This window comes from Dendrobates tinctorius, unplaced genomic scaffold, assembly GCF_039654945.1.
Source record: "Dendrobates tinctorius isolate UK_male_01 unplaced genomic scaffold, ASM3965494v1 ptg000074l, whole genome shotgun sequence".
NCBI classification, from domain to species: domain Eukaryota; kingdom Metazoa; phylum Chordata; class Amphibia; order Anura; family Dendrobatidae; genus Dendrobates; species Dendrobates tinctorius.
In genome coordinates this window covers 5,680,103-5,703,324 of record NW_027361742.1, presented here as the reverse complement: position 1 = coordinate 5,703,324, position 23,222 = coordinate 5,680,103, and the positions used below count along the sequence as shown (strand labels likewise).

General features: G+C 46.0%; 1 protein-coding gene across 2 annotated transcripts in view; it reads right to left on the bottom strand.

The window, feature by feature from the left end:
* The window catches only part of KCNT2 (potassium sodium-activated channel subfamily T member 2), a 1,782,840-nt gene that overhangs the window by 807,475 nt on the left and 952,143 nt on the right, over positions 1–23,222 (bottom strand). For both annotated transcript variants that reach the window (XM_073582885.1, XM_073582886.1), the window contains exon 6: positions 21,916–21,990. In XM_073582885.1, the coding sequence (XP_073438986.1) occupies positions 21,916–21,990 (75 nt within the window). The remainder of the gene's footprint in view (positions 1–21,915; positions 21,991–23,222) is intronic.

Here is a 23,222-nt window from a genome sequence, read left to right as displayed (position 1 = left end):
CACTGAAAGGACCAGCTTTTGTCGCTTACAGGTGCTGATAACCCGCTGAACACTGATAGTGATGGGGATCTGGGATTCCAATTATTCCCCGCGAATGATAATTTCCCAGTAAGTGCAGGTCAACCGCAAATACGGAAATAGGCCTAACCGGCATTCCTGACAAAATGAAAAAATTACGTGTCCAAACCACAGGTGCTGTAGCTTCCTTAACTGCTTGGCAGCCGTTCTCAGGCCCAGTATGGATTCGACAACATTGTAGAAAGTTGATAACAGTTTCACCGGATAACACGTATATATGTAGAATAGTTTACACATTAAAAACCTATGTCTATAAAACCGGAGGCAGGCTCAGATGGTCTCAGGCCCAGTATGGATTAGACGTGATTGGACAAAGGTGAGAAAGGGTACATTATCACTGGATAGCAGGTATATATAGCATAGTTTAAACATTTAAAATCTCCGTGTTCTCAGTATGGATTAGACAACAATCTAAAAAGTCGAAAAAAGGAAATGTATTTGAAGCGTACACCAGTATACACTTTTGGTGGTATTTTTAAATCTTCATATATAGTTCTGTCTCAGTAAGACAGTCCAGCCTCTCCGCAATAGGAAATGAGATGCATACAATTACTGACATAATGTCTACTTTAGTGATTGCAGAAATCTAGTAATTAATAATCACGAGAAAAACTTCCGTCACAATTTCAGAGGCGATGCTGACCCTCTATTAATTTGTGTGTGGAGACAGCGAAAACATAACTTTGTGAAGAAAGTGTTGCTGTATCGCAGTACCGTTGATCCCATCAGCGTTACTCATCTCCATCAAATTTTTATCACGGGGAGAGATGTAAACATGTTGCTCACTGCCTATCATGATCTGTCACGTAACTTTGGAGTGCAAAAGACAGAAGCCACAGGCAGTAGGGGATTCTATGGGATTGGCATGAGAGGGCACATTTAAAAATGGGCGCCGGAATGTCACACGTCTGTGAGTAGGAAAACTGTGAAAGCTGATGATAAACCACCACTACATGTCATTGTGAGTCGACGTCCATAAGAAATGGAAGCCATTGATCATCTGAAGCTAGAGCCCGGCCAGCGGGACAGGGTATAGCTACGTCATAACCATCATCTATCAGTTCAGCATATTTGTAGTGGCAGTCCCAGTGAAGGATTTGACAGCCCAGACTACACAGCAGAGGAGCAGGGAGAGGCAAACATTGCAAATGCTGTGCCCTGCCCAAGCAAGGGGGGCACATTCATGGGTGCTGGTACTGGCACTGGGCCCCTCATAGTACGGGGTGTGTCTGAGGGCGGGTGTGCACCCCCACCATCAGAGACACTTGATTGCACTATGAGGGACCCTGTGCCAGTGCCCGCACCCAAGAGTCAGCCTACCCACCTGTCCAGGGCAACGGCACTCGCACGGTTGTGTGCGCTAGGTGGTGACTCTGGCCTTGGGGGGGGGCAGCCCAGTTAGGGAGGTTTACAAAATGGCATATGTTGATGTGGGACATTCAGCTGCTGCTAAAGGCGAATTGGTCAAGTCCGAGGAAGGGGAGGACCAAAGCAAGCCATTTTTCTGGCAACCTTTGTGTCTTCAGAGTAAGGAGGGACAAAATCCTTGGAAACCCATGCATGGTTCATTTTAATGAAGGTTAGATCATCCACATTTTGGGTCGACAGACGGGTCCTTTTTTCTGTCAGGATTGATCCAGCTGCACTGAAGACTCTTTCTGATAGCACACTTGCAGCTAGACAAGTGAGCTCCTGTATGGCATATTGAACCAATTCAGGCCAGGTGTCCAATTTAGCGGCCCAATAGTCAAATGGGAATGACCTGTGAGGGAGAACATCGATATGGGATGAGAAGTAGTTTGTAACCAAAGTTGACAACTGCTGTCTCCTGTCACTTTCAATCGATGCAGTATTACCAGTCGTGTGAGCGGGACATGAAAAATCAGTCCACAACATGGTCATGAAACCCCTGTCTCCAATGCCACTTCTGATGTGTGCACCACGAACACCTCTCCCAAGCTGCACCCGGCCCCTACGGCTCGTGTGAGAACCATCACCACTGCTGTGTGCTGGGAATGCCTCAACCAACCGGTTTACCAGAGTTGCTTGTTTATTAGCCAATATTAGGTCAAGGTTCTCCTGTGGCATTATGTTTTGGAATTTGCCTTTATAGCGTGGATCCAGGATGCTGGCCAACCAGTAGTCGTCATCGTTCATCATTTTGGCAATGCGGGGGTCCCTTTTTAGGATCTGCAAGGCATAATCTGACATGTGGGCCAATGTTCCCAGTGTCAATGATGCACTGCAAGTGCTGGGTGGAGGAGCACTTTCTGGCAAATCCACATCCCTCCAGTCACGCACAAACCCTGTACCAGATCTTGCCACGCCAACATTTTCTCTTGCCCCACGAGAAGCATCCTCCTCCCCTAAATAATCATCCCCATCATCATCCTCCTCCACCTACTCTTCCTCTTTTTCCTCCACCTTGTCCAGGAGAGGTCCCGGAGCAGACAATGGCTGACTGTCATCAAGGCTTCCCTCCTCCTTTTCTTCCTCATCTACCTCGGCTGCAGACGCCTGCTCCTTAATGTGCGTCAAAGTTTGCATGAGCAGACGCATAAGTGGGATGCTCATTCTTATGATGGCATCGTCTGCGCTTACCAGCCGTGTGCATTCCTCAAAACACTGAAGGACTTTACAGAGGTCTTTCAGCTTCGACCACTGCACACCTGTCAACTCCATGTCTGCCCTCAAGGTGCCTGCCCGTGTATCCTCCCACAAATGCATTACGGCCTGCCTCTGTTCGCACAGCCTCACAACCATGTGCAGGGTGGAGTTCCACCTTGTTGCAACGTCGATAATTAGGCGGTGCTTGGGAAGGTGGAGCAATCGCTGCAGCTTCTGCATACGACTGGAGTGTACCGGCGACCGGCGGATATGCGAGCACAGTCTTCGAACCTTATGGAGCAGGCCTGTTAACTCCGGATAATTATTGAGGAAGCACTGCACTACCAGGTTCAAGGTGTGAGCCAAGCAAGGTATGTGTCTGAGTTTTGAAAGGGCTATGGCTGCCACAAAATTCCGGCCGTTATCACTAACTACCTTGCTGTCATGTCGGACACTGTTCACACCAGGGTGTCCGGCAGACAGCGGTAATACCCTGTTGGGTATTCTGTTCCAGTCGGGATTGGGTTAACCAGGTTGTCATGCTGGCTGAGGGCTGGGCCACGCCCTTGGTCTTTAAATAGTTCGTCCTGACTATGGGCGTCGCCGACTATAGCTTTAGCCTAGTGCTAGCAATACCGGTCAGCAGTGGTGGTGTTGGAGTGTCTGATATCTGGTGCAGTATATCCCTCAGTGGTTCTTTCTCCAAACTGTTATATATATATTTGGTTGCCCTTGCACATTATTGTATTCCCTTGTATATTAACTGTGTGGTGTTTCTTTTACCCCTGTCCATACGTATTTGTGGGGTCTGGTGTCTGGTCCCCTCACTGGGTGGAGGGAGGTGAGTTCAGCTTAGGGCTGGGGCTGGACAGGAGACAGGGACAGGGTGGAGGCTCAGGCAGGCACACCTTCAGTGTAAACCCTGGGTAGAGGGACAGACAGGGTTCCCCTAGTCTGAGGGACATCGCAGGGGTCCCGGGGTTTTTGCCTAAAGTAACCTAGGCATACCATGACATTATAGTCGGCCCAAATAATAAAGTGAGAGAAAAAAAAAAAAAGGTATAGATAGGGAATATAGGGTTACTTACTATGGATCCTATACTTTCCCTAACCAAGCAGCTGGAGGCTCTATCCATACAGGTCACTGAACTCAGGGGGGCGGTCCAGCAACAAGGCCTGTCAGCTCCTGCAGTACCTGCTGAGGCTGCAGCCAGGGCAGCTGAGCCCAAGTTTCCCCTTCCTGAACGATTTGCTGGTGATCGTGGTAAGTTCACGGTGTTTCGTGAATCATGCAAATTGTATTTCCGTATGCGTCCACATTCCTCAGGTAATGAGGCTCAACGCGTGGGCTTGGTGATTTCTTTGCTGAGTGGTGACCCACAGGCCTGGGCCTTTTCACTCCCTTCAGACTCACCGGCATTTGAATCTGTAGATTTTTTTTTCTCTGCTCTGGGTTTGATCTATGACGATCCGGATAGATTAAACTTAGCAGAGTCTAAGATACGCTCACTGCTACAGGGTGATCGACCAGCTGAGGATTACTGCACGGAATTCTGGCGCTGGGCGGTGGACACACTGTGGAATGACCCTGCGCTTAGAAGTCAATTTTTGCATGGGGTTTCTGGAAGGGTTAAACAGACTCTCCTAATGTACGAGACTCCCGCCTCTCTGGAGGCTGCGATGGCACTTGTAGTACGCATAGACCGACGTCTCCGTCAGGGGGCGCTGGTTTCGTTGCCTCCGGGAGGTGGGGGAGTGGTCGGTGAGGTTGCCGCGGGTGAATCCGTGGAACCCATGCAGATCGCTGGTATAGCACAGTCACCGAGTAACAAGCCTAAACGTCCTTGGCACAGAAGGCAGGGGCTCTGTTTTTTTTGTGGCAAAGGAGGACATTTTATTAACGCTTGCCCCCTGGTACCTAAGAAGGGCGCGCCGGCGGAAAACTGATAGGCTCAGAGGGTTTGGAGGAGTCTAGTCTGAGCCTTTGTGTATCCTCCATCATGGTTTCCCAGTGTATGCTCCCTGCTAGGGTGGTACTTGGGGGGCAAATGCTCTCTATTACAGTATTTATTGATAGTGGCTCAGCTGCCAATCTCATTGATGAGAGGTTCGCGCATACAGCGGGATTTCCGGTGGAGAAATTGCCGAACCCCATCCGGGTGGTTACCATCAATGCTTCCCCGTTGTCTCAAGGGGAGATCACAGAGTGTGTGTTGGATATACAACTCCACATCGGAGTATTACACGCAGAGCGGGTAACTTGTAAGGTGCTTAGTAACTTACCGGCTCAGATGGTTCTGGGCTTTCCATGGTTGTCAATGCATAATCCTGTTATTGATTGGAAGACCCAGGACATAATTCAGTGGAGCAGGGAGTGTCAGGAGAGGTGCCTGGCTACATGTATTTCCGCTTTGACCCCCAGTATCCCGGAGCCGTTGCTGGACTATGCGGATGTATTTTCTGAGAAGGGTTGTTCAGAACTACCACCGCATCGCCCCTATGACTGTGCTATTAGGTTGAAACCAGGGGCCAAGTTACCTAAAGCTAGAATGTTTAATATCTCAGGTCCCGAGAGGCTAGCTCTCAAGGAATACATTGCGGATAGCCTGAGCAAGGGTCATATTAGACCTTCCTCTTCTCCTCTGGCTGCTGGCTTCTTCTTTGTTAAAAAGAAGGATGGCGGTTTACGCCCGTGTCTGGATTTCAGAGAACTCAACCAGATTACGGTCCGTGATCCTTACCCTATGCCACTTATACCCGATTTATTCAACCAAGTGGTTGGTGCCAGGTGGTTCTCCAAACTGGACCTCAGGGGGCGTACAATCTTATAAGAGTCCGTCAGGGGGATGAGTGGAAGACGGCGTTCAATACCCCTGAGGGTCACTTTGAGAGTTTGGTAATGCCGTTTGGGTTGACTATGGCACCGGCGGTCTTTCAACACTTCATCAATGATGTCTTCTCTCAGCTGTTGGGGAGGTTCGTTATAATTTATCTTGACGACATTCTCATTTTCTCTCGCGACCATGATACACATATAGAGCATGTTAGACAGGTTCTGCAGTTGCTCAGAGAGAACAGGCTCTATGTCAAGCTTGAAAAATGTGTGTTTTTCGTACAGGAGCTACCGTTCTTGGGTTATGTAATCTCCGCCTCAGGTTTTAAGATGGACACCGCAAAGGTGCAGGCGGTACTACATTGGGATCGGCCTGATAATCTTAAGGCGCTTCAGCGATTTCTTGGCTTCTCCAATTACTATAGGAAATTTATTAAGAACTTCTCTATGATTGCCAAACCACTGACTGACATGACTAAGAAGGGTACCGACTTTTCTGACTGGTCTGAGCCTGCGGTACAGGCGTTTGAATTCCTCAAGAATAGTTTTGCCTCAGCGCCCATTCTGGTGCAGCCCGATGTCTCCTTACCGTTTGTCGTGGAGGTGGATGCGTCGGAGGTTGGAGTGGGGGCTGTACTGTCTCAGGGCCCTTCTTGGGCCAAGTTGCATCCGTGTGCCTTCTTCTCCAAGAAGCTGTCGCCTGCGGAGCGTAATTATGATATTGGCAACAGGGAATTATTGTCCATCAAATTGGCATTTGAGGAGTGGCGACACTTCTTGGAGGGGGCTGTTCATCAGATTACTGTGATAACCAACCATAAGAATTTGCTTTATTTAGAATCTGCTAAGCGCCTGTCCTCCAGACAGGCTCGCTGGGCATTATTCTTCACCCGGTTCAACTTCATTGTTACCTATCGACCTGGGTCGAAGAATGTTAAGGCAGACGCTTTATCCAGGTGTTTTCCTGGTGGAGAGTTATGTGAAGAGCCGGTGCCTATTCTCCAAAAGGGTGTGGTGGTATCTGCCATCACGACAGAGATTGAGGCAGAGATTGCGGAGGCTCAGGAGGTGGTACTGCCGGGGTTGCCTGCTAATAAATCTTTTGTGCCGTTACATCTACGCTCTAGAGTGTTGGGCGAACATCACGACACGGTACTGGCAGGTCATCCAGGGGTTAAGAGCACTCTGGAACTGGTATTGCGTCGTTTTTGGTGGCCTAAAATCCGGCAGGATGTGGCCTCATATGTGGCTGCCTGTACCACGTGCGCACGGGCCAAGACTCCTCGTTCCCGTCCCGCTGGTAGCTTGCAGCCTCTCGGGGTGCCCAGTAAGCCATGGACTGAGATTTCCATGGATTTTATTACTGACTTGCCCGCCTCGGCAGGGAACTCGGTCATTTTGGTAATTGTTGATAGGTTCTCCAAAATGTCACATTTCGTTGCTTTACCGTCTTTGCCCAATGCTAAGACTCTTAGTCAGATATTTATTCGCGAGGTGGTCAGACTTCATGGTGTCCCGTCTGACATTGTGTCTGATCGAGGTACGCAGTTTGTGGCAAAGTTTTGGAGAGCTTTTTGTTCTCGCCTTGGAATCAAATTATCTCATTCATCGGCTTTCCACCCTCAGTCGAATGGACAGACTGAGCGGATGAACCAAAACCTGGAGCAATACTTGCGCTGCTTTATTTCCGACAATCAGGAAGAGTGGTCAGCGTTTCTTCCTCTGGCAGAATTCGCAATAAACAACCATTGCCAGGAATCGTCTGGGGAATCTCCTTTTTTTTGTGTGTATGGTCAACATCCTCAATTTTGCACCTTGCATCAGGGGTGCTCAGTTGGCGTCCCTGAGGAGGACCAGTTGGGAGCTCAATTGTCGTCTGTTTGGAGGAGAGTCAAGCAGCGCTTGTTGAAGGTGGGTTCCAGGTACAAACGGGTGGCTGACTGCAGACGTGTGCCAGGTCCGGACCTGTGTGTGGGTGATTGGGTGTGGTTATCTACTAGGAACATTAAGCTCAAGATACCGTCACTTAAGTTGGGTCCCAGGTTCATTGGCCCATTTAGAATCTCCGCAGTGATCAACCCCGTGGCATTTCGTTTGGAGTTGCCGGCTGTGTATAAGATTCCTAATGTATTTCACAAAGCATTGCTAAAGAAGGTCGTGGGTTTGGTGGATGGTTCCCCCGGACCACCACCTCCCGTCTTGGTGGATGGCGCGTTTGAATTTGAGGTGTCCAAAGTGGTGGACTCTAGGGTTGTGCGTCGCACTCTACAGTACCTGGTCCACTGGCGTGGCTATGGTCCTGAGGAGAGGACATGGGTGCCGGCCTCTGACATTCATGCTGATCGACTGGTTACTATGTTCCATCGTCGCCATCCGGACAAGCCAGGTCCTCGACATGGTGAGGTTCCGGAGGTCCCTCGTAGAAGGTGGGGTACTGTCATGTCGGACACTGTTCACACCAGGGTGTCCGGCAGACAGCGGTAATACCCTGTTGGGTATTCTGTTCCAGTCGGGATTGGGTTAACCAGGTTGTCATGCTGGCTGAGGGCTGGGCCACGCCCTTGGTCTTTAAATAGTTCGTCCTGACTATGGGCGTCGCCGACTATAGCTTTAGCCTAGTGCTAGCAATACCGGTCAGCAGTGGTGGTGTTGGAGTGTCTGATATCTGGTGCAGTATATCCCTCAGTGGTTCTTTCTCCAATCTGTTATATATATATTTGGTTGCCCTTGCACATTATTGTATTCCCTTTTGTATTAACTGTGTGGTGTTTCTTTTACCCCTGTCCATACGTATTTGTGGGGTCTGGTGTCTGGTCCCCTCACTGGGTGGAGGGAGGTGGGTTCAGCTTAGGGCTGGACAGGAGACAGGGACAGGGTGGAGGCTCAGGCAGGCACACCTTCAATGTAAACCCTGGGTAGAGGGACAGACAGGGTTCCCCTAGTCTGAGGGACATCGCAGGGGTCCCAGGGTTTTTGCCTAAAGTAACCTAGGCATACCATGACACTTGCCTGCCTCAAGATGTAGACTGCCCAGCCATGACTCAGTTTGTCGCTGAAAGTAGTCGGCCAGTACTTCCGCGGTGTGTCTGTCGCCCAAACACATCATCTGCAACACAGCCTGCTGACGCTTTCCACTAGCTGATCGATAGGGGGACACCTCATGTGCAACACTGGCAGCTGCGGATGGAGGGCTCGTGCGACTGCGCTCTGTGGATGAGCTTTCGCTTCTGGAGGAGGAGGAGGAGGGTCGAACGCCTACAGCCAACTGTTTTCTATACCGTGGGCTAGGCAGCACTGTCCCACCACCGCTGTCCCCTGTGGACCCTGCATCCACCACATTAACCCAATGCACTTTGATGGACACATAACGGCCCCGGCCAAGCCTACTGGACCATGCATCAGTTGTGAGGTGCACCTTTCCACTCACTGATTGCTTGAGTGCATGGACAATGCGGTCTTTCACATGAAAGTGGAGAGCTGGAATAGCTTTGTGAGAAAAGAAGTGGCGACTGGGTAAGTCATAGCGTGGTACTGCATAGGCCATGAGTTCGCGGAAAGCTGCACTTTCAACCAACCGGTAGGGCATCATCTCTAGCGAGATTAGTTTGGCCATGTCAGCGTTCAAACCCAGTGTACGCGGATGAGAGGATGAGTACTTTCCTGTCCTACTCATAGTCTCAGGTAAGGTGAGCTGGACTTGAGAGCTGCATATGGTGGAACTAGCGGTGGACATGGCAGACTGAGAGAGGGTTGATGATGGTGATGGAGTTGGTGTTCTTTCTGATGGCCTAGATTCAGTCTTTCGTTGATATAACATTGTGATTCCCTGACTGCTTTGGTCTTGCGACGACACCTCAACATTTGCTGCTGGTGGTGTGCTAACCGGTGGGCTTACAGTGGGGGAAACAATGTAGCGTTGCTGACTACCTTCTTTGGGAGCAGTTGCACATGTGGTACGTGAGGTTTGGTAGTCCGTCCACGCTTGCAAGTGCATGGTGGTTAAATGTCTAAGCATGCAATTGGTATTCAAATTTCTCAGATTTTTCCCTCGGCTAAAGGTCTTTGCACACTTTTTACAGATAACCTTTGCCTGATCATTAGGATTTTGCTCAAAAAAGTGCCACACTGCACTCTTCCTACTATGGAAGACATTTTGAGGCCTTGCACGCTGTGCTATTTTGACCGTCTGGCCAAGCTGTCCTGCAACTCTTTTGGTTTTTGTAACCCGTTTTTAGACTGCTCCGGGCCTACCAGATAAGAGCTGTTGCGACGTCGATGCCTGCTGTGGATGCCCCTCCTCTTCTGAGCTATGGGCAGCGGCACCCTCTTCCCCCAATGGATGCCAATCTGGGTCAACAACTGGGTCATCCATCACCTCCTCTTCAATGTCATGAGCACCTTCCTCTGTGTCACCGTGTATGGTGGTATAGTATGCGGGAAGGGGCACCTGAGTTTCATCAGGGTCAGATTCTGGCTCAGTACACAGCGACGACAATGTAGAGCTCTGAGTGAATGTACCAGCAGAGGCTGTGCATCTGTGCACTCCATGTCAGATTCATATTGGACTGGGGAATTCACGATTTGACTTGATAACCCAGGCATGGTATGAGAAAAGAGCTCCATGGAGTAATCTGTAGTGTGGCCTGCCGCATCCTTTTGGTAGGGGTGAAGGACACAAGGAAAGGTGTTGTTCCTGACCAGGAGCCTCCACTGAAGATGCAGTGCTTTTATTTTTTGAAACTTCAGAAGAGGAGGCGATAGAGCTGGAGGCTGTGTCAGCAATGTAAGCTAAAACTTGTTGCTGAAGCTCCGGCTTTAAAAGCGGTTTACCTACTCCCATAAAAGGGAGCCTACGAGGCCTTGTGGAGCCAGACAATGATGCCGGCTCACCACCTCCTGCCTTAGGTGCTATTGTGCTTTTGCCACAACCAGCAGAAGCACCACCACCAACAACACCATGAGGACCAGCTGGCAACCCCCGCCCACTTCCACAGCCTCTTCCACCATACTTCTTCATTTTTTTGAAAAAGGTACCCAAAATAACAACAGCTATATGGTACTGTCAAATAAGGTAAAGGGTCTATAGAGTATTGGTGAGAATTTGAATCTCACTGTAGATTGGAGGACGCTGAACTATTGTCTCAGGCCCAGTATAGATTACACCGCAATGTGACAGGCAGAAATTGGCTGGTGTATGAGAAGACAGAAGCTGTGTATAGTATTGGTGAGAATTTGAATCTCACTGTAGATTGGAGGACGCTGAACTATTGTCTCAGGCCCAGTAGAGATTACACCGCAATGTGACAGGCAGAAATTGGCTGGTGTATGAGAAGGCAAAAGCTGTATATAGTATTGGTGAGAATTTGAATCTCACTGTAGATTGGAGGACGCTGAACTATTGTCTCAGGCCAAGTAGTGATTACACCGCAATGTGACAGGCAGAAATTGGCTGGTGTATGAGAAGGCAGAAGCTGTATATAGTATTGGTGAGAATTTGAAGCTCACTTTATATTGGAGGACACTGAACTATTGTCTCAGGCCCAGGACAGATTACACCGCAATGTGACAGGCAGAAATTGCCTAGTGTATGACTAACTACAAGGTGTATATAGAATTGGGCAGAATTGGAATCTCCCTAGAGTGTAGGTCTGTAAGAACGGACAAACTCCTCGGCTTTTTCTTACAGAGTCACACACAGCTTCAATTTGGCCGTGATATCAGCCGGTACATGGTACTGTGTGAGGAGCGTACACCGCTGTACGGTGTGTGAAAAAATGAACGCTCAGTAACTCACCAGGACAAAACAATAAAATTTGGATTGCTTTGAAAAAAGCAGTTTGCTCAGCAGTGTGAAAACAGCAATGCAGCTATCAGGGAGCCTTTAAAGGCAGCCTAATAACCAACAGAGCTGATGCACGAAAATATAGCCTCCCCTTGCACTGCACAGTAACTGGTGTGTTGTACAGGCAAAATTGCTAGCAGCAGAAGTAGTTTTTGGTATCTTCTTCCCTGCCTAACGCTCTCCCTACAGAATCAGCAGCAGCAGCAGCTCTCCCTATTCTGAGATCAGCATAAGTAACATGGCGGTCGGCATGCACGCCCTTTTATACCCCCTTTGACGCCACACAAAGCAAGCCAATCACTTGCATGCCCTTCACAAACATGGTGGTAACCGCTGCCTATGTCATCACGCTGCCCACAGTGTCCGTTCTTCCTGATTGGCTGAAAAAGGGCGCAAAAGCATCTTTTGAAACGCGACTTTGGCGTGATGGTCGCCGACCTCGTGGCCGACCTCACGCTAAGGTTGGGTTTCGTTTCATGAAACCCGACTTTGGCGAAAGTCGGCGACTTTTGAATTTTTTGACCCGTTTCGCTCAACTCTATACACAACCCATCTGCATAGAGAGATTCCTAAGTTGCTTCCAGGCTAATCAACTCCTGTTCCATCTGTAATCTGGTTCCTGGACTGCACTTACAAAGCAAAGTAAAGGTAAAGGAAACTGCACCCTGTTGTGTCATTGCCTTTTTCCTGCAACCCCTTCATCACTGCTACATCTTGGTGCCTAACACTGCACCCTCTTCCTCAACACCTATTACTACGGCCCTGGGACTACAGCTCTACCTGTGGGGAGCTCTTACATCTTGCTGCCTTATACCATCGGTCCCAGAGGATCTGCCTGCAGCGTCGGCTTACCCCTTCATTGCCGAGCACCACAGGTGGCGTCACATATCATTCACCTATAAACTTTATTCAGCCACGTTTCACCCCTTTTGCATGGACGCCCAGGGCCACGGACCGGGTCACCACCACTGTGATATGTCCCTCTGAGACACTGGCCCGGTACCGAGTAACCCTACTGCCCTGGCGGGCGATCCAGAAACCACTCATTTGTCTGCTATTTCATTCCCATCCACAGCTCCTGTGCAGTGTTGGATTTGTCCCCCAAGCAGAGGAGTTTAAGAACAGCTTGCTTTTGTTTCCCCCTGACTGTGCTCATGTTGGTGGTGCAGGTCTTCCTGTGATCGATTGAGTAGGCGGTGGAGGAAGAAGACTAGAAGGAAGAGACAACCTGGACAGATAAACATCCAGCAATACTAGGTATTGGTTTGACATGAGCTAAAATGCCTTCTGTATCTGTCTACATTTACCCAGTATGCAGTTAGGGAGTTGTAACATCACTGGTTGTACTTACTGGTCCAAGTATTGGTGGTTATGTGGATCTTACGACTAATGGCATTACGCATTGCACACCTGATTTGGTCTGCAATATGTTTGTGCAGGGCAGAGATGGAATGCCTGGAAAAGTAGTTGTGGCTGGGAACAATGTACTGCGTTACAGCCACTATATCAGTTTTGTCAAACTGTTGGTCTCCATCAGCTGAAATGGCAGCATTTCAAAGGCCAGTAATTTAGAAACTGTGTCATTCGGGACCAAGGCTCGTGTTTGGCTAAGTGAATATTTCCTCTTTCTAGGTTTTGGGGGATGGAAATCCGAACACTTCAATGGGACGATGTGGAGATGATCAATGACACTGATGGTGGTGATGTTATCATATCCTCTCTATGTGGGGAGGTAGGTGGCCCTGTATACGGTGAGTGGTAGGAAAAGCCCGAGACCACAGCATAAGAGGGATCAGGAGGAGGCTCAGATCTGTGCTTTTGTACCCTGCTCATTCTTTTGCAGCCAACAGAATCATCAAAAAACAGAAGAGACTGCTACATGATTTGGGGCTCAGACTGCTTGGTTGATGTGCAAGGGGGCAAGTTGGAAGCCGGATGACCATGGTCCTCAGGTGCACTTTCTTCACTGGACCAGATGGAAGATAATATGAAGAAACTTAAGCCACTCTCAGCCATCCAATCTAACACCTTTTCAACATCTAGAAACCACTGGAGCCATAGGCGGAGGAGGACATGACTTGGGGATGGGTGGACCTTTACTCCTGCAGCTTTTTGGTATAGTGTAGATTTTTAAGCTAGAGTGATGTTGCTTTCAGAGTAAGAAGCACAGTATGTCTGTGCCTGGTGGGTTACTGTGAGGAGGGTGGGGCTTATATAGAACAGGAAATCTGTGTCTCTTCCTTCTTTCTTGGACAGGATGAACAGGATGAAGCATGTCTGCAGTTTCAGGGAGTATAATACTGGGGTTATCACCTCACACGACAGATGATAGGAGCACATTCACCTCAGACATCATGTACTAGTGTAGTATCAGCTCCTACATTATGTATGGGACCAATATTACCTCAGCAATTCATGGAGCTGCCATGTCCCTCATGTGCATGCTGCATTTTCCTCAGACTGTGAGATAACTTCCGTGTGACCTTCCTGCAGACATGTTTGATACTACTCTGCATTCACCTCAGACATGGTGTAGTGTGTACTAGGGTAGTATCAGCTCCTACATCACATCTGGGATCAAGATTACCTCAGAAATTCATGTAGCTGCCATGTTTCCTCACTTATTGCAGAGGCAGCTTTTGTGTGACCTCCCTGCAGACATTTCTGATATACCACATTACTGCTGTATTATAGAGAGTCTTCATGAGTTCTGGGTATATGTATGATAGGACAGAGCAGGGACACATACAGTGTCTGCCATTACTATGGTGGAGCTGGGCAGTCACATGTATTAGAGACACTGGTGAGAGGAGCAGTCGGGGGATGGTATATATATGATGATGAGAGGCTGCACTTCATGTCAGTGCACTGTATACTGACCCTGCTGTGTGCGGATTATCCCCCCATCCCAGTTATGGAGTCTGATGATCTGTATGTGACCTCATCTCTGTTACATACTGTGGTGCTGGGTGTGCAGATCCAGTGTAACCATGTTACTCACTATTTGTGGTATATGTGTAAAGGCTCTATTCCTGTGCTGTATACTTAACCTGTACCACAGGTCTGTATACATGATATCACGCCTCACTCTGCTATATACGGATCATGCTGTGTATAGACATCCTGTGCCTCCAGGTCATTTTCCTGGCTGTACATATAACCTGGACATGACTTCCAGCTTAGTGCTTGATTTCTGTAGCGATTGCTGCCTTTAGTCCTCCCCCTCGTATGTTGCATGATCAGAGTGTACCCACCAAGAGCTTATTTTATATTACCTAAGATGGTGGATGGAACAGGCCTGAATGGTTTATGTTTTATCATGTGTAAAATAAATAATCGGTGAGTGACTCGGCACATTTGAGTGAGCACAAATAACTCAGCACATGGCGGCGGTGAGTGGGCACTCCTAGTGTGATGCTGCACATTGCTCTGGAGGACACCTCATGGGCCCAGTTTTCAGCCCTGTCTCTCATTTATTGTAATTGTATGTAGTAGAGTGACTGGCTGGGATACAGAACTTGCAGTTTTCTGCACACACACCTATGGCTGCAGGCAGCTTATATTAGACCTACATATTTCTTACCATTTATGTGCAGCCGGTGATTAGGGTCTGTAACTGCTGTAGAGGAGCAGGCGGCTTCTCATATAACACAGCATTGCCCATCTCTGTCTATTTCTGGACCTTACGATGGGATAGTTTCCATTATTAACCTGTTGTATACCTTGGTTGTAAACCTGTGAGTTTTTCACCCTCACTTATCCCACATTTTGTGCGGTTGGAGGGGTCCTTGAAGTTGGTTAAATATGGTCTGGGGGATCCATTGGGATATGGTTTCCTCCTTTTGGAATTCAATATGGTTCTGAATCTGGTGAAAGGTGGAGGGGAGTTTTGGCAAGGGTTTGTCGGATCCCCAGGAAATTCAAGTGAACATCGGAACCCTTGTGGTTATGGTGCTCCCAAGCTGGTGGGGTAATGGCTGGGAGTAATTGTTGGTACATTTTATGTTCACTTTATGTTTGGTAATCACTGGATTTTGGGAGCTTCAAGGACTCCTACCAGCGTGTTAATATTATTTATGTTTTGATGTTTTATGGTATGTTTGTTTTAATAAAGGTGTGAATAATAACTTAAAAAAAAAAAAAAAAAGGGGATCAGTGTATACTCACCAAGTGCTTATTTTATATTACTTAAGATGGCAGATGGCACAGGCCTGAGTGGATTACCTGGAGCCTGGTGGTTAGGGGGGTCCTAGAAGTTGGTTAGAAATTGGTCTGGGGGATTCATTGGGATATGGATTCCTCTTTTTGGAAGTTAATATGGTTCTGGACCTGGTGAAAGGTGGAGGAAATTCAAGTGAACGTTGCAACCCTTGTGGCTATGTGCTCCCGATCTAGTGGGGGTAACAGCTGGGTGTAATTGTTGGTACATTTTATGTTTGGTAATCACCAGATTTGGGAGCTTCAAGGACTCCCCCCAGCGTATTAATGTGATTTATGCTTTAAAGTTTATTTTATGTTTATTTTAATAAGAACATGAATTTAAAAAAAAAAAAAAACAAAAACAAAAAAAAACCAAACATTTGTTTTCCTTTTAGTGGGTCCTGGAAGCTATTTATAAATTGGTCAGTAGGGGTAACCATATTAAGTATGGACCTCTGGGTGGGGTTCTTGGAGTTGATGCTGAATCAGCAAAAAGGAATTGGAAGTTAAAATTCTGGATCTGGCTTTTGGTTACGGCTCTGGTCGGGTAACTCTGGACGGGGTGTTACCCGGGAGCTTTCGGTGGTTGGACTTCCCGGAATGGGATGTTTGGTGCCCTCGAGCTGGTGGTTTACGGCTGTGGGTAACGTGGATTTTTTAAGTTCTTGTGTGTTTGCCAAAATATTTAGCCAGTATTTTTGGGGCTCCAAGAACCCTCCCCTCATGTCGTATATGATTGTGTATTTAAAACTTATTGTAAATGTTTGTTATTTGTTAATAAACTGGCCGTGGACCCCCCCCTGGGTTTGGAAGGATAACCAATTCAGGTATGGCACCCTGGTTATGAGGGGTAATCATCTCGTGTATGGCCCCCTGGTGTGGAGGGTAACCATCTCGTGTATGGCCCCCTGGTGTGGAGGGGGTAACCATCTCGGGTATGGCCCCCTGGTATGGAGGGGTGACCATCAAGGTATGGCCCCCTGGTCTCCAGAAGCATTTATATTTTATAGGACCCTGTTAGGGTAATGTCCCTGGGGTCAGGACAATCATATTTTGCATGCCTACAGAAGAAATTGGCTCCTCTGTGCCAGGGACGGCGGCTGGAGGGGTGAAGAGAACAAGGTTGTCGTCTGGACAATGCAGTTATCTAGTGCACAAAACTGAAGAGCACTGCACCTAATCAGTGTGCCCTTGAGTCAGTGGGAGTGACTAAGGGTAAAGTAATCAAGTGCATTAACATGAAGGGCGATATGCCTATTCCCGATGCCCTTGAGCTGGTGTGAGCGGCTAAGGGTATCATCAAGTGCATTAACACAAAGGGCAGTATGCCTACTCCCGGTGCCCTTGAGCCAGTGGGAGCCGCTAAGGGTAAAGTAATTAAGTGCATTAACAAAAAGGGCAATATGCCTATTCCCAATGCCTTTGACCCAGTTGGAGAGGTCAACAGTAAATGTTATCAAGTGCATAAAAAACAATTAACAATGGCGTGGCCGGGTTATTAATAATGCCTTTGTAGACTTTATTTCTGCTTTAGGTTTATTTAAATTGCTGCTTCCAGATATTCTGAATGTTATTTTATGGTCGGTTATAATGTTGATGTTATATTGTGTATAGTTTTAATTACTCCCTATTTATAATACCTTTCTATTGATATGTTCATCACTTTTCGGGTAGTGATAGTAAGTGGGTTTAAGACATTTTACTGCACAGCTACTGTAAATAATGGTGGTTTCTAGAACTAAAATCTGTGATTTGGTGAATTATTAGAGCTGGCTACAATACATGCGGTATAATAGTTTTTTGAGGCATGACAGATGTCATTATGCAGGTATTCAGATTGTGGCTATGACCTTAATTATGGCTTACTTTCCACATTCCCCATTATGGGATCCTCATTGCAGGATGTTTAACAACTGCTATTTTGCTGTAGTTACCGTATTATCGATTATAACTTGGTAGCATGGCATCGATAAAATTAATCTGTCAGAGCTCTGGAATTTTAATTTTATTACTTGTGTGCACAGACTTTCCATAGCATGTAGAAATGGTTGATGGCTTTATTAGGCATGGTTGGTGGGGGCGAGTCCATTTAAGGTGTCAAATGGCCTCTCTGGTGGCGGTTTAGGAGTCAGGTGGAAGTTGCAGGCAAGTTAAGGTGGACTCATTTTAACTAATAGAGGATGTAAAACCTCATGGTGGTGAACAGGCTCGGCTTTGGTGGCCAGCCTCAAGGACGTTGTAATGGTAACGTCAATCAGGGGCGGCCACAGTGGTTAAGCACAGGAGTGAGGATAATAGGGTCATTGGTGCCCTGAAAGTTTACTGGCTGTGCTTGAATGGCAAGCCAGTGTGTGCCGCCCCTTTATGGCTGTCTGGCCTGGTTCTGTATGTCAGACAGCTGGGATATCACAGTACTTGTCAATCCCAATGTACTAGCACTTCACCTGACTCCTACTGTGATTGTGTTAATCCTGTGATTTAAATAAAGCTGTGGCCATTTTGACAACCAAAAATAATGTGTTGTGTATTTATTCTAGTGCCTAGGTTTACTGTAGTTATGGTGGTTTTAACATGGAGTGGGGGTCCGTCCCATATCCATAAGTCAAGAAACCACTGGAGCCATAGGCGGAGGAGGACATGACTTGGGGATGGGTGGACCTTTACTCCTGCAGCTTTTTGGTATAGTGTAGATTTTTAAGCTAGAGTGATGTTGCTTTCAGAGTAAGAAGCACAGTATGTCTGTGCCTGGTGAGTTACTGTGAGGAGGGTGGGGCTTATATAGAGCAGGAAATCTGTGTCTCTTCCCTCTTTCTTGGACAGGATGAACAGGAGGAAGCATTTCCCGCCCACCCGCCCTGTTTACAATCATTGTCCTAAAACGTTTTGATTATTGCTTGTATGATGAATGCTTTATTGTATTTTTGAAATTACCATGTATATCTTGTTCCTGGCTCAATTTTATCATGGCTATAAAGAGTTAACAGCATTAACCTTCTAAGCCCAAGGGAAGAGCCATCCTTCAGCCATGGTTCCCTAGAGGTTTCCTCCACAGGGGGTTTTTCCTCTCCTGATTGCTGTAGGATGACTCTTTGTGAGTCGGAGGTTTGCCATGCTAGTCCCCTTATTGCTTTTGCAGGGACTTCTAGCTTATAAGTTTACTAAAGTGATTTATTAAAAAAAAAAAAAAAAAATCAAAAGTGTCAAATGTGAATTTATAACCCGTCACAGCTTTGCAGTTTAGGAGTCAGGTGGAAGTTGCAGGCAAGTTAAGGTGGACTCATTTTAACTAATAGAGGATGTAAAACCTCATGGTGGTGAACAGGCTCGGCTTTGGTGGCCAGCCTCAAGGACGTTGTAATGGTAACGTCAATCAGGGGCGGCCACAGTGGTTAAGCACAGGAGTGAGGATAATAGGGTCATTGGTGCCCTGAAAGTTTACTGGCTCTGCTTGAATGGCAAGCCAGTGTGTGCCGCCCCTTTATGGCTGTCTGGCCTGGTTCTGTATGTCAGACAGCTGGGATATCACAGTACTTGTCAATCCCAATGTACTAGCACTTCACCTGACTCCTACTGTGATTGTGTTAATCCTGTGATTTAAATAAAGCTGTGGCCATTTTGACAACCAAAAATAATGTGTTGTGTATTTATTCTAGTGCCTAGGTTTACTGTAGTTATGGTGGTTTTAACATGGAGTGGGTGTCCGTCCCATATCCATAAGTCATGTGGACTCACCATTAATGTACCTACAAAAGGACGCATACCATCCTGTCGCCTGCATGCACCAGAGGAAGGTGTTGTATTTGGGCATGTAGCAGGTACAGAATGACCACGTCCTCCAAAATGGCAGACTTCAAAATGGCCACCATGGTCACATCCATCTTGAAAAGTTTTCCCCCTCCCATATACTAATGTATCACCAACCATTCCCAAAGTTTTCCCCCTCCCATATACTAATGTATCACCAACCATTCCCATTTTATTTAAGTGTATCCATATAAATGGCCCATCCTGTATATAGGAAATTACAATTAGTGTATTTAAAAAGATTTATGAATGACCACCATGGTTATGGATGTTTAATGGCAATGGGTTGGCCACTGTAAATGCTACATAAGGATTTGGTGCACTTTTTCACAATATAAAGCCTTTACAATGGTATTCTCCACAGAAACATTAGTGATAGGGTAATCTGGGATAAGTTATATGGCTGATTCATTAGCTCCCTGTAAGGTTTTTTGTCCCAATCAATAATTAATGTGGTGCAGTTAGGAACTTGTTCAATAGCAGCAAAATCCAAAAACTGCAAAACAGACTTCAATAAAAAACTGGACTTCAGCACAGTGCATCTCTTTCATGCATTGATATTTACAATAAGAGCAAAATTGCAATAATTATATACATGGCAGTGAACTCTGATTGCGATTAGGATGTTTTAGACAACCAGATATGCTGAGAACAAGATGTATGAAAATACAAATCTATTTGGGCAATGCACTCTGCACATGTCACAAATGAAAGCATACCATGGACGTAACAGCAAAATGGACTATACATTTTTTTTTAAATGTCACAGTGCATTCTGCAAAGATGACATCAAGAAAAGTAGGAAATAACAACTAGGATGGCGTAATGAATTTACATAATTTTACCATGAAAAACTTGGCTCAGCTCAGCTTTTAAGTTTGGTACAGATAAACCTGCAGATAAAGGGTTAATATGACAGTTAATAGTGTTAGGAATCTGCTCAGTCACATTACTGAAAATACGGCTCCCGGTAGAAAATGAGCTTAATTTCTCCCAAGAGCCACTAACATTCAGTCATACTGTTATTCCATCACGGCTCCAGCTAGTGTGCCCTGGCACTTTGACTGACAACTGACTGTGCAGTGAATCAGTGCACAGCCAGTTGTCAGATAAAGTGCTGGGGAATGCTTACAGTACAGTAAGCGGTGACTCAAGCTAAGCCAACACGTCTGTATGATTGAAAGCCGGCAGCTGTTGGGAAGAAAAACGTTCATTTTCTCCAGTGTGTGGCGCTTTCAGTACTGCATTTGGGCATTTTCCTAACATTATTAACCTGCATATTTATCCTATATCTGCAGGTAAATATCATTTTGCAACCAGACAGATTGCCTTTAAATATAACAAAATAACATATTTATTCATATGTATCTACAAATGCATAATAACTTGAAGGTATCCCTATTAAGAATTTCCTCTCTGTCCTTAGTCTAGGGTTTTATTTTAACAAAGAGAGGAGTGCTGTGAAGATAGCTTGAGGGAACCAAGGAGTTCAGAGGATATGAACTGAGGGCAAAGAGGGGAGCTAAAGAGATAGTCTGAAGGCAAGAGAGGAGCACTGAGGAGATGGCCTGAGGGCCCAGGGACGAGCCAAGGAGATGGCCTGAGAGCATAGGTGAGTGCAAAGGAGATGGCATCAGGGAAGAGAGGAGCACCAAGGAGATGACCAAAGGGTAGAAAGGAGTGCCAAGGAGACAGCCTAAGGGCAGAGAGTAGCACCAAGAAGAAGAGCAGAGAGTAGCACTGAGAAGATGGCCTGAGGTACTAAAGAGGAACGCTCATTATATAGTCAGAAGTCACAAGGAGAACTGAAGAAAAATTCTGTGTGTGAACTGATAGATCAAGAACTTAGGTTGGAAATGTGATGGACACCTGGACAGAATATTGAGTAAACTAATCATAGACAGTGGAGACATTTAGCTATGAATTCAGAGACAAATCTGTAATCAGCTGCTTTCCATTGTTCCTCTCCTATATTGGACAAGGCAGCAAAAAGGTATAGCAGTAGTGTAAACACAGCTTTCAAATGGTTGTCCATCACTTTCTAAAATTTCCTGATGAAGACAGTTGAAAAATTGGTAAATGGATGTGATTACGGGTGTGGTTGTGTGGTTAAGAGCACGACCTAAATTTTTTTCATGGCTAGGTACACTGAATATTCTGTCTTTCTATTCTTCAAAGTTGAGAGCTATGGTTATACAAATGGGTGGCATTACTCTCAGTAGCTCAGTGAACTGATTTTCATTTTAGTGTAGGACTCCCAAGACAAAAGGAACCCTATCGTGTATTGTAGCCAAAATATCAACTAACACAAGATGCAGCCAAGTTCTGCAATGGTAATGAGTAAAATATACTGTCAGAACTTACTTATATGGTATACATGCAGAAGTGGTGCACACCGTTTCTGATCTAATAGAATGGGCTCTACTATCAATATATCTTACCGTCAATATAAACTCTGTCATCATGTCATGGGGAAAAGACTAACTCTGGGCACAAAAAAAACTTAAAAGTGAAATGAAATGTATAAACTATTACAATATTAAATACTTACCGTAACAATGAACGGCACAGTGTTAATAATTTCCAATATGAAAGGTATTCGCAAAATCTGTTCCCAGATATTTCCCTTTGAAGAAAATAAAAATAAATATATAAGTGGTCAAAATTAAAATTCAAGTCTAACTAACAATATTTCTCCAAATATTCATATGTTAGATATTCCAAAGTAGTATTATAAAATGTGGCGGACACAGGCTGAAGAGAGCCCCCGTGCAAGGACAATATATGGGCTCCATTATGTCTCTGTGACAGAAGTTGCTTTCCTCTTTGAAGGTGGAAATGGGCCCCATAAACGGTTGGGCCCCTTAATATCCATATTAGTGGCAGACATGCCCTTCCACATCCTGTTCAGTCCCACAGTGGCCTTAGAGGTGAGTCAGCCTTTTTCCATCTCTAAAGCAGCAAGCAATTTCTCCCACAGACTCTTAAAGGGGTGTATTGTGATGAGCTAATGGAATGCAAAAAGCCAAGATATGTTCTTAGAAAGTGCCCTTTCAGACTGTATATATATATATATATATATATATATATATAAATATATATATATATATACAGCATATTGGAGGGACTCTCATTTTACAATGATAGTGACTACTTGAGGTGAAACAAATAACTTTATTTTCATTACAACAGTGTCATAAAACATTTAGTTATTGGAGCAGAAGGGGAAGAACCGTTTGCCCTGTCACTCACCACGCACTTTGCAGCAAACATACAGAGCTCTGAGACGAGGAGACACTAAGTAGAATCACCATGTCTACTTCACATAGTTGCCAGAGCGCTGTGTTTATGAGGGGAATGGCTGCCTAAAAAATAACTTGGCAGGTTGGAGGTAGTACCTGACAGTGGTATAGAAGAACAAGAACAGAGAAGACCGGAGGATAAATTTCAGCTTTTTATTAAATTGGACAATGGACCTCCGAGTGAAAAAGAGAGGAGCCCTGTTGAAGGACAATATGCTTGGGACAAATGGCTATTTAAAAGATCACCGCCGTTAGTTATATAAAAAATATTTGCTGGCTTATTCTGAAGAACGATTGGAGAAACTAAAAGAAAGAATTAGGTAACACGTTTCACAATATTTGTAAGTTAGTTAAATGATGAAACATTTGATGTCTGTGAGTGCTACAAATTCACCTGTAAAAGATCAAGAAGTTGTCCACTATTGGACAACTTCTACTTAAATGCTAAACAGTCACAGGTAACATAAAAACCTTGCACCATTCCAGTGATGCCTGTGCTGTGGCTCCAAGCGGACATGTGACATTGGTATGCCACATGACTGTTGCATACTATCAT